Source organism: Poecile atricapillus, chromosome 3 (genome assembly GCF_030490865.1).
Source record: "Poecile atricapillus isolate bPoeAtr1 chromosome 3, bPoeAtr1.hap1, whole genome shotgun sequence".
Classification (NCBI taxonomy): domain Eukaryota; kingdom Metazoa; phylum Chordata; class Aves; order Passeriformes; family Paridae; genus Poecile; species Poecile atricapillus.
In genome coordinates this window covers 92,378,877-92,391,475 of record NC_081251.1, presented here as the reverse complement: position 1 = coordinate 92,391,475, position 12,599 = coordinate 92,378,877, and the positions used below count along the sequence as shown (strand labels likewise).

Genomic DNA, 12,599 nt, shown 5'->3' with positions numbered 1-12,599 from the left:
AACATTAAATGAGAGTGTACATACTTAGGAAAATGTAAGATAATGGATGGTATGTTTATAGCAGCAGTGCAATGAATGGTGGTGCTTATTTGTTGAATAACGATATATTGATATAACGATATATTTTGTAAGAGCCTTCTCTTACAAAAACTCCATTTGCCATTTTTCTTACTGGTCTTGATTAACCAAAAAATGAGAAGAAAAACATATTTGCTGAAGGCAGAGGTGCATCATGTTTTATTTTGGCTTTTTGCAAAGCCACTGTCCCTGCAGAGAAGGAAGCAAAAGAGGTGCAGGAGAGGCTTTTTCCTGTATGCTTTTTCCTGTATGCCAAGAGGTGATTTTTAGGCCTGGTGTATGCAGCTACTTCATTGCACCTCAGTGCAAACTGACAGCAGGAATAAAGCTGTGTGAAAAATAAAACAAACAAACGAAAAAAAAGGATGGAAATTTGTGGGTAAGACTAACTTTTCTCAAATAATCTTTATTTTTTATCCTGAAAAGTGACTGTGCATTATTGATGATTTTTTTTTTTTCTTTACCAAACAGAAAGATTTTTCAACTCTACTGTAAACGGTTACCTTGTCCAAATAAGAGGAGAATCCAGCAGGATATAATGTTTACACTAAAAGAAAATGCATGCATTCCTGATACCTCTTTTTGAGATATAACTTCTGTAAGCTATTAGCTTAGTTGTTCTGTAATTGAATAAGTTTATTGACAGTAGAAATCTGTCAGACTTTGGGCTCTCAAATAGACTGTTCAGGAGATGGTGTTCACAAAAGAGTTGTCTGTCTGCTTTCATGCTTCACAGAATAGGTCAAGGTAGGAAGGAGAGAAATTGCCTTTCAGACAAGCTCAAAGAAGCAGTATTCCAAATAAAGGGAAGAAAACTGGATTTGTTATCCATCATCTTCCCCATAATCGTGTTTTTCTGTCATTGCAAACACTATTTGTATACTGCAGTGAAAACACCTACTGTACATTTAATAACACCTAGATAGGAATCGTGGCATCCTTTGACAAGAAGTGGTTACTGAGAAGAGAGGATTGCTTTCATTCTGCTCAGCATGCAGCTATTACACCACAGACAAACAACATTCACAGCAGCACAGGCTCTTTGGGGACCAAAGTGACACCATGTGCTTACAACTAGTTGGAAGAAAATAAGATATCTGCCTTAGTAGGCAGAGCCATAAATGCTGACTTTCCACTGCAACCTTTGGAGTCGTGCATGAATGGTTTAGTAGTTGCTGCATGAGAATGTGGACAAAGGCCTCCCCCTCCGTCAATGCTGGCCATTAGACTGGACTCTTCATGTAAGCTTGAGTGATGAGTTAATTTTCCTGGATGTAAAGATAATCAAAGAATGCTTTCAGTTGGAAAAGACCTGAAAGATTAAGTCCAACCCTTAACTCAGCACTGCTAAGCCCACCACTAAACCCTACATGCCACAACTGTTAAATCCCTCCAGGGATGGTGACTCAACCACTTCCCTGGGCAGCCTGTTCCAGTGCTCAACTGTGCTTTCAGTGGCTTTCCCTAATATCCAACCTAAGCTGTCCCTGGCATCACCTGAAGTTATTTCCTCTTGTCCTATCACTTCTTATCTGTGAGAAGACTGACTGCTGCATCCTGCACATTTCTCCAGCAGAGAAGGCTGTAGGAGTTAGTTCAAGGTAATCATTATGATTAGGCCCCTCCTTATGTCTCTGTAAGGAGGCATGCTTGGAAATCTGTAAAATTTTTCTTCTACTTAGTATGGATGTTCTCCTCAAAGAGTGTGTAAAACCAGTCATTAGCTACTTTAATTAGTGTGCATCAAACAGTCAGCTGTGTTAAGGCAATTGACACAAAATAACACCTAATTTGAAAAATTAGTATTGAGAACTGCAAGTCATTGCTTTAGGAGATATTTCTGCTTATCTGTTCTGTGAAAACAACATACTGGAAAGTGTACATCCTAAATAAGTGAAATCTGCATTTTTTTTAAGTGCAAAAATTACTGTCTTAGTATTAAAAATGGCTATTTTAGTTATTATTCTTGCCACTCTAATTAAAATGTGGAAAAGTGTAAATAAAATTCAATGAAAGGTAACAAACTAGCAGTAACTAGGTTCTACAGCACATATTCCATTTCTACTGATTTAAAAGTCGGTCAACCTTCAATATTTACCATTTATCTCCTCATCGGATTATTGGTAAATATAAATTTTTAATATTTTTTGCTTGTATTTCATCCAGCTTCTCTTCAGTACTACATCATCTTGGGAAGTGGTGGTTTCTGTATCATTTCCCTGACCACAGTGTACTATTTGTGCAGTGAAAGGTTTTACCAGCCCCCAGAGTTTTTGTGTTACTATAAATATACTAAAAAGCTTTTTTGGTTCCAAAATACTATCGATTGCTGGGGGTTTGATTGTGTTGTATCAATTAACGGTATCCAGAAAGCCTGATATAGAGATGATGACAGATTTTGCCTTTCAGTGAGTGCATGCTTTGTTGAAATGAGCAAACACAAAGGAGCACAGGAGGCTTATATTAAATCTCATTTGCTGTTTTCATAATCTTAATATTATTGGCATGGAAATGTCTGCATTTTCAAGTTTACTTTTTTTCCAACACTATTAGATATTTGTTGTGAGAAAGCCACATAAATATGTTTACTTAAGTTATACAGTATTTCACAGCATTTAAATAAATGTTACTTAGGCTTGTGCAAATATATATTTAGATTAGCATAATTTAAGTCAATCTTACTGCCCAGATGAGCGCCTTATTTTGGCAGAATTTTTTCTTTAGCAAATTAATAATTATTTGCTTTGAATATAGCAGAACATTATGGAAATGGCACCTTTTTATGCCTCCTTGTGGAATTGGGGGAAGATTATGAGAAACATCATTAATATTTAGTTAAATGATTTTAAGAGTAATAAACAAGAATATGATTAGCATTTCTTATACAAGTCTTACATTGGCTTGAGTTTTGCTTTTCACCAATGCAGCACAAGATTCCCTTTCAGCCTTCCATGGATGCACCTCCAGAAAAGGTGAGGTGCATTGATAGGGGTGAGGGAATTTGGTGCTTTTGACTGATTTTGCATGATCATTGTTGGGAATGATGAGGGAGCTCATTTATCTTTTCCTAATGGGGATGTTGTGCTGTGAGATCTTGTTATTGTCAGTCATGGACGTGAGTGAAATTGCTCTGCTTAAACACTGTGTATTGTAGCTAGAAAGAGGATCTTGTAGGTTTTTGTGTCCCTAATTAGGAGGCAGACTTTTGCTGGATGGTCTTAGAAAAGTGTTTTTCATTTTATTTTCAAACAACAGCAAATCTTGCGTTCTGTAAAATGTAATCAAAAATGCCAGTGAACTGGCATTTTGCTGTTCTGGAAAAGTCACTTTGAGAAGTTTTTGTGTAATATATATGCTGGAGCTTTTAACTACTTTGAGTTGCAGCATTTCAATTGCTGCTGAAATTAAAGTCAGCATAAGATATTTAAGTGGTTCTCTGCCATGAAGATAGCCTCTTTCAAGTGGGAAAATTCCATCTTCAGAAAATCACGATGTTGCAGAAGGTTACATGTATCCAATTTTGTTACTGGAGTTGATGATGGGAAGATTTAGGTGTGACTGTAAAGTGCTTTAGATATTTTGAATCTGATCTTTAAATTACAGTGTCTGAAATTATTCCAAGCAATTACTTTCTCCCACAAGCTGCTTAACTGTGAGCAACAGTGCGTCCAAGTAGTCAAATTTCACATCAGCCTATTGTTTTGGCAGGGTGAGTAATGATAATTTTTCTTATAGTATTTGCAAACATGAGATAGAGGTATTTTACACAAGAATAATCTCTTTCATCTGTCACGCATCTCCTTACCTTTCATGCATGAGAACCTGAATATCCACAGGATGTCCAAGGCATCAGCATCACTAATGAGGTATAGAAATCTGTCTCTGCCTGTTGATACCATTTTCATGTTGTGGACAAAAATAAAAGAAGCAGGTTTTCATAGCTGAAGAGACCCAAATCAACAACCCTGATCCTCCTCTTCCCTGCCATACCTTTAGTGCTTCAGTCTGAGACGTCCCGCTACCTTGAAGAGGATTCTTTCAACAGTCAAATTTGAAATGTTCTGGAATATACTGAAGTGTGCAGCAGATACATGAAGTATCTAGGAATGAGGCAACAATTTTAGGGTCTGTTTTCCTAGGAACCCACACACCTCTGGCCTGGCAGGATGAGAAGGTGACATGAGAAATTGGCAAACAGAGAAATATCTCAAAAAGGTGTACCTTCTCTCTTAAATAGTGTCTTGGTCAATCCTTCTCTCTGTGTTTATGGGTGATACTATTGGCTGTTCAGGAGATGAGTAAAATAGAAAGGCTTAATTTTCACCCCTATTTTTCCATGGGGAATTTATGACAAACAGATGAAAACATAAGCAGTCTGACTGACAGACAGTCAATTCAAGTCACTCCAATTTTCTTAAAACAGAGAAAATAATTATAATACAAGCTTCATTATAATTAAGTTCACATAATACTATGTGAAAGTACATTAAAGGGAAGGAGTTTTCACTCTAGGATGGAATTTTTCAGTAGTGAGTGAGTTGTTTTATCTCAAAGGTGCCTGTCATTATCACAATACTATTTTTTGGCAGAGACAGAGATGTTCTGTTATGGTGGCAGAGGAGCAGCATGGATCGATATCAAAAAACATCTGGTGCTCTGTTACTTTGAAAAAGAAAACCCTAAATTTTCTCTTACATAGTAATAAAAACCTACCAAACGTACCAAAAACCTACCAAAATTGTTATAAACCTCATTTAAAATACCAGTGATTTCCAGTTGAAAGAGAAGAAACTAGTTGTGGCAAGCAAGCTGCTATGTGAAATTTTGCCATTTCTTCCATGCTGAAACACAAGGTATGATTAATTCTGGGTTGTGTATACTCACTCTTCCCAAAAGTGAGAGACAAAAGCTATATATTGCTCCACAGTCAGTTTTTCTTCTGAAGTTTGCTTAGGACATGCGTGTTGTAGCTTTGGTCTTTGGTATAGCTGGAAATGCTTTAAAATATTCATCTACAGATTTCTCAGTCAAATGTGTGCAGTGGTATTGATGGAAATGTGAACATGGAAAATAGATCTCTTAGGAAAAAATTATGCTGTGTTACTGTCATTTACTGGGAAAGCAAAGGAATATGAAAAGGTGTTTGTGCCTCTTAGTTACTTCCTGAAATATATTGCTTTTATGCTTATTATAGGAAATACTTAGGAGGATAGTCCTACCTTTCTATACAAAGTCATTAAAACCATCTCTGACCTTCAAGAGATTGACCTAACAACCTTTTTACGTTTAAATTTTGCAACTTGCACAAGCCAATTTCTCTCTATTTTCACTGTGCAGTTGGAAGCAATAATTTTAAATATTTATTAGGAAACTAAAATGCTCTAAAGCCTACATTTCTGTGGTCAGTAAATTCACTTGTTTTTGCAGTGGTACAAATGATGATATTGAAGATGATGAGCTACTGACAACTTCCAGAGCCCAAATAATGTGCCTGAAAAGTGACACAGACCTTAATTACCCCAGGATGTTACTGCTGACATTGTCAGTCATTCGTAGAACTAAGCTTCTAGAAGTCATGTTTGCATATATCAAGTAATTTTTTTTTCCCTATTTAAATTTTTGTGTTACAAAACAATGAGTTGATGATTCCCCACTTCCCTCTTTGGTCTTCTTTTCTCCAAACACAGTGATGCAAATAATATTGTGATTTAACGTGAAAAATAACCAAGTAGGAGGAAAATATTTTTGTCCAAAAAAAAAAAAAAAAAGAAGTATCTTTTCCTCCTAGAATTTCTTAAATTTGAGAAAATTATTTTTTGTCTCTCAGTGATAAACATGTACACTGAATTTAATTAGAATTATCTTCCAATTATTTGAGCTCTATTTGAAGTAAAAGGACAGTCTTCCATTCTCTGTCTAATGACTGCTTAAGCTGCAGGGTATTTTTCAGTGAGAAAAGGTAAGCAGTGTAATTTGGCCACAGGAGAGCTTGGGAGGAGCAAAAACATTTCTTTAAACCCAGGTTTCCTTGGATTTCCTCTGAGAAAGAATTATTTCTAAGCATGTTGTGCATTTTTTAAAATACAGACAGCGATTACTTTTGTTATGCCAAAGTCAAAATACAATTTCCATTCAACTGAAATGCTTACATGCTTACTGTGTCTTGACAAATGTGCATTATTTCCCAGGGTGAAAGTACATTAGAAATTGATTAAGGGACTATTATTAATTCCTTCTGCATTTATTCCTTTGTTTCAAAAATGTATCTTTGGTTTTGTAAGGTTTCTTTGCCTACCATTGATTCACAAGAAAAGCACAAATCTAGTGTCATATTCAGGCTTTAAAGCACTACTTTGAGTGTGCCATAGATCACTTTGTTTTTGTTGTGCCAAGGAAGTGAATGTTTATGAGAAATTGGTGTGTTGCATCCCTGAACTCACCAGTGCAGCAAATGTTGCTGGTAACACTGGTGACAGCAGGGATCAGAAAGAGCAAGACATGTGGGATCCCAGGTGGACGAAAGGGCACTTCATGGTAAAGTGCCCCATTTCTGCTGTTGGATCAGCGTTTCTTGCTTTAATACACAGCTAATGTGTAGCCATGAAACTGCAGTAACCCTGGTTTTTCTAACTGCCAGAATGAATCAGCTCTTCAAACAGCAAACAATGCTGTAATGAAGTTAACATTTAAACCACAATACAGATAGCCAGAGCTTAATTCCTAGAATCACTTAATTCCTAGAATTCCCCTAATATTATTTTAAAGAATTACAGTTGCAGAAAGAGAATCCTGTCTATTTGATAACAGGTTTAGCAGCATATTACCTCCTGAATTATGTGCTCTGGATTCAAGATCTGGAGTTCATACACGGAGTGATTCTGTGTATGATTACTGTCAAATAGGTTGATTATTTTTTGTAAGCTGTGATTGCAGAGCAATAGCTCTTAACAATTTTAGTACATAATGCAGTAGGGAAGGCACCTTCACAAAATGCTTAGGCAGTGGAACTGGAAAGATCCTGTGTCTGGTCTGTGATAATTTTTTGTGGGTTTTTGGTTTTTTTAATTTGTATATTCTTTCTCCAGTGTATAAAATTTCTGTCTTGAGAGAGTAACAGTCTTCCTCAAAAATCATTCTTAGTATAAGATATACATATGTATTTATTAATTTTTAATAATACTTTTGAGTTAAAAATGTCACTTGTTCAGTTGCTGCAAACTGGGACGAAGAAGAAAACAATTATGTTTAGTTACTCAAAACATTCCCAAAAATGTTACTCAAAAATAACCCAAATGGAGGCAAAACAACAAAGCAGTCTTCCTTCCTCAGATTTTTTCATAAGGTGGTCCATCCTAGGTATAATTAACCTTTAAAGTCTTAGGCAGCATCATAAACTGAGATGTTGCTAGGATTAAACAGCTCTGCAATTGCCAGTCTGCCTTTATTTCCCACCTGTCAAATTCACATTATCTTCAAGCATATGTATTCTGGAAGTATTAGAAGTAGGGAATGTTTCACCCATTATTGTTGTCAATGATCTCGTTACATGAAAAAGAGAAATATCAGGTAACTCAGTTTTCTATCAGCAGAAATAAAAAATATCACATATACAAATAACACATGAACAGCTGGAAAAGGGTTCTGATGTGTAATAAAAAAAACCATGTTGCTGGGAAATAATATGTAAACTTGAAATAATGACATAGCTGACACCACCCCTGAGCAGTGCACTTTTTCTGATTTAGCTTTAAATGGTTTTACAGTGGGAAATTTTATGGTGTCCTACTGCCTGGAAACGGGTAGAAACACCTGATTGATCAACATAGTTGGTAAAGCACATTCTAATGTGAGGAAATTTCTTCTGCAGCTTACTTATTTCTATTTGAGTTCAAATATGTTGAAGAAAGCGTACAGGAGCATCTTAGGCAGTTTCTGTTGTTGGTGCATCAATTTCTCCACAATAATAAACTTATTAACATCTTGCCAGCATTGAAGCTGTTTTTACTGAAATTCCCACACATCACAGAACTGTAAACCCTTGTTAGTAGTGATGGTGTCTGGCCAGTTCTGCTTAAAATGGAGCAGTCTACTTCCCTGGCACTTCATTGGCCTTAAGGGGGAAATCAGTCTCTGTCCTGGAGTTCCCTTCCCACTGAAATGGTGCAAGTACATATGGATGCTAGCTATGAAGCAGGAAGCACTGTGCATGTGGAATAGCAGGCCACATAACTTTCTCAGACTTGCCTGAGAAAGTGGCCTGGGAAATCATAAGGAGGAATTAAAACAATCCTCAGAGATAGAAGACAGCCTTGCAGGTGCTGTTTGTCAGTTTCTTGTTTTCTTGCAAGAGAAGGTCGAGGGGTGGTGAACCCCACTGACCAATGATGGTGATGTGTTACTGACCAATAAGAGTTTTACCTTTCTGTACTTTCATGTATTGGTCTATAAAAAAGATCTGAGGTAATAAACCAGAGGAGAAATTCTCCTGTTCAACTCCCAAGAGAGTCTGTGTCGTTCTTCTCGCCGTTCCCAATAGAGCGACAAGTACAGATCACTGTCTTGCACGAAATCCTTTCCTGTAAGAACTCACTTATAAACCAAGTGTCCACTGCTGCCAGCTTCACTAAAATTCGAGCCAGATTAGATCAATTCCCTAAGGCATTGTAGAACTTGGCAGATAAAAATGAAAATCCAAAGTTTTGTTTTCTGTTCTGTTCAACACCAAGAATTTTGTGGTTTTAAATAATCTCTGATGCCCTTAAGCTGCACTGAAGTTTGCATTGGTGTGCAGATCTTCTGTGAAGGTTTCCAACGCTGTGTTTTTGGTGGCTAATTGCCTTTTTAAGCAAAGTTAGTTGCCTTAGTTAAATGTTTTTCATAAAATTGGCTGGTGTGTCCAGGCATAAGTATTTTTCAGAGCCTGCCAAGTCAGAGTATAATTATTTTCTAGAAGAAATCGGTGTCTCTTCAGTTCTAAAGTCTGAATATTTGTGTATCACAGTATATAAGAGTTTAAACTCTTATATACTGTGTATATAAGGTACAATAATTAAGGTGCCATTGTGTAACAATGGCACCTTAATTATTAGTCTTTGCTAGATCCTAGAATCTTTTGACTATACCTACCTATTAAACAGTTCTTTTTCTACATTTGTATTTATGGATATACTGAGGTCTCTGATGTTTGGCAACTTAGATGATGTTTCTGTATCTAAAGCAAGAAAAATACATGCAAAAAAAAAGAGAATGATTCCATTGCATGGTATAACAGGAATATTTAAAAATATAACATCTTTTTTCACTTCTTGGTTGGGTTTTATTATTAGGTTATCAATATGTTAATATCCTGGAGTTAACAGCTGCTGGCACTGCATTAACAGCGCCTGTCAGGTTCTTTCCAAAAATACACTGTTTAACAATTTCCAGGAAAATTCATTTGTTCCTCAGCTCATTTTAGGGAGAACTTCTCAGTTTCACAGACAACCGAATGAAAGCATGTCTGCGTATTTTGGGACAATCGTGGCTAAGCATAGATTTTATAGATTTGGCATATAGAGCTGTGCCAAAAGCACAGCACCTCTGAGTAAGAGGGAAGGTTTCAAGTATCTCAGTATAAAAAATATGGATTTTTGTTTGTCAGCTTTGATCATTTTGGGAGTGACTGAAAGCACTCTGTAATGTACCTCTTCTGTATTTCAAGAGGCAAGAAGCCCCATTCTTGTGTTTAACTTTGTGGATAACTCTGCCTAAGTTCAGGACTTGTCAGGAAACATTGTGTTCTTGGAGATAAGGTGGTTGGTTTTTTTTTTTTTTCTGGGTATTTGTGCTTATAAGTGGAATGAATCTTAGTCTCAGTTATTCATTAATCCATTAATCCAGTCTCTGTGTTTTCTCAGGAATATTCAGGTCCTGAAATGTTATTTTACTGGGATGTATTAAAAAAAAAAGTTTAAATAACATAAATTACTCTGAAGATAAAAATTTAACAGATTACAGAGTTCTTCACTCTACTGTGATCTTCTCTTACTCTTTAAGACTGCCAATATGTTCAAGTACCAGTAAACAGTAGACTGTCACAATATTTAGTTCTTATACTACCAGTTTAAGAATTGCCTGGAGGACCGGTGACCTAAATGTATTTTTGTGTATGATAACGTTTATGTGAAAAAAGAGAGGAAAAGATGGCTGGTAGAGGAGCTCACAACTAAGATATTGCTGGCTTTAGGTAGGTATTCACATTACAGTACCTTAGTGATATAAATGTCTCTATTTGAAAATTGATTAAGGATGAAGACTTGTACAAATGTAAAGTAGATACTGGATTTTTTGTTGCATGTTGGAGTTTAGAAATAGTTTGAGATGTTTAAACTGGCTTACCATAATTACCTTTTTTTTTTTTTTATTTTTTTATTAGAAGGAGATATGCAGCTGTTCCCATGTCCTTTTATTATCTCTAATACTATTTTTAACAATAATAAAATCCCTCAAGAATTCTTTGTGTAAGTGATACTAGCTGGAAACCCTGTAAATTGCAATTTGGAGCCAAGACAAGAGTAACAAGCAAACAAAAAAAAAAGTAATTATTTAGCATTTATCTCACTTGCAGAACTGAGACTCTGCTGATTCAATTGATTCAGATTAGTGTACATTTTATAAAAACATGTAGTTTTGATAAATGTCCCTTCCTTAAGAACTCTCTATAGCCAAGGTGTCCCATCCAAAATTTTTAGCGAGTCTGAGAGATTGCTGGTAGGATCATCTTGCAGCTTACAGACCAGCAGTGAGTTTTCTTGCAGGATTTTTAACTGTTTATGTTTTGTTACTGAAGTTGCACTGCTTTCAAAAAGAAAGATCTCTAATATGTGAACTGTAACTATTTAAAGCGAAAGAGAGTGCAATTTCTGTTCTTGGGGAAAGAAAAAAGCAAAAGTAATCTGAGTTAAACAGCAGGGTGAAATCTGTGTTAATTATTGGCCTAGTAGTGATTGCTCTGCTATAAATATAAATATAAATATAAATATAAATATAAATATAAATATAAATATAAATATAAATATAAATATAAATATAAATATAAATATAAATATAAATAATATAACCATGAGCTCAGTTGGATGACTTGTGATTTATCATATTGGAGAGAACAGTTAACTTTTCTGCATGTTGCATTTCTCAATAAGCTTTGTTATTTTCAAACTGAGCATCCACCTCAAAATTCTCAGAAAAGGCGTTGTCTAGTTTTATAAAACTTTTTTTGAAATGTGAGAAGTAATGGAATTATGTTGATACTATCTGTATTTTTGTCTGCAGAACTGATCCTTCATGATGCCATATGTTAAAAGCAAAATTAAAAAACCCTCACTTCTTCAAACATGAATTATGAATTAGTTCCATTTTTATATTTTCTTGCAGAAAAGGATAATTAAGCAAAGAGAATGAGTACAGTTAACAGCATATTATAGCATGCCATATATATTTGGGATCAGTGATGAGTCTCATGCTCGTTTCATGAGAAAGCTTTCCAGTCTCTGCATTTTTGATGTGTTCATTGTTGTAGCTGAGCAGTAGCATCTTAGCCTCCAGGGTGAGCATCAGAACATAGGCCTTTTGTGGATAAAGAAAACATTCTAATACACTGTGGTTCTTTTATTTTCCAGAATCATCCAGCCATACAACAAGAACAATCATGGTAAGTATAGAGGAGATTATAGGCATTGATATGCCTATAGCTACAATTTTTCCTTTAAAATTAAGTAAATATGGTAGTATCCTAAGCCATTGGCTTTTTTTTAAATAAAGTCCAATATGTAGATATAATTATGTAGACATAAAATAAGTCTGTCTTTATTTCATCAGAAATCTTGGGGAAAAAATGAGAGATTAAAGGGTTTAAGAGGTAACAGTTCTGTCAGTTTGAATGGCTGAAAAATTCAACTACAATTCTGTGTTCTGTGTTTAAGTAATTTTTGATTATGTCAAATTAAAATTTCTTGCATTATGTCTGTATCACATGGGGCAGAGCACATTTAAATTTCAGCACAATAGCTGAGTACTTTCTTGCATCACATTCCTCAGAGGCCAGTTTCTGACTCTACCTTGAGTTTGATAATTTAGGTTTCAGAAACAGGGAAATGTTTAAGTGGACAGATACACCTTCAAAAAATGAGATTAGAAATCTTTATGTAAAAAAATATCATGCACTTAGTGTCTATCTTGCATTTTTATAGGGTGAGAAATGTTGGTCTCTTTCAAACTCCTAATAAAGTTGGGTAAGGCCTGAACAACAATTCACATAGAGAAAACCTTTCTCTGACAGGGAATGATCGATGCCTGTCCTGTGGGTGTTTGAGGAAAGGGCTTTCTGCTTTTGGAAAAGACCAGTTTTTGGGGGGAGTGTTAAAATTTTAGAATAAACCCCAGCAAATCGTGACATGAACTTGTTTGTTTTCATGCCTACAGTTTTTGGGGTGTCCCTTCAAATTTATTTACTTATCCTTTATGTGTGGCATTTATGGGACATG

The 12,599-nt window shown here is 35.5% G+C and overlaps 1 protein-coding gene across 1 annotated transcript in view; it reads left to right on the top strand.

Annotated features, from left to right (window-relative positions):
* The window catches only part of MTA3 (metastasis associated 1 family member 3), a 133,322-nt gene that overhangs the window by 97,754 nt on the left and 22,969 nt on the right, over window positions 1-12,599 (top strand). The window contains exon 17 of the mRNA XM_058834568.1: window positions 11,736-11,767. Within this exon, the coding sequence (XP_058690551.1) occupies window positions 11,736-11,767 (32 nt within the window). The remainder of the gene's footprint in view (window positions 1-11,735; window positions 11,768-12,599) is intronic.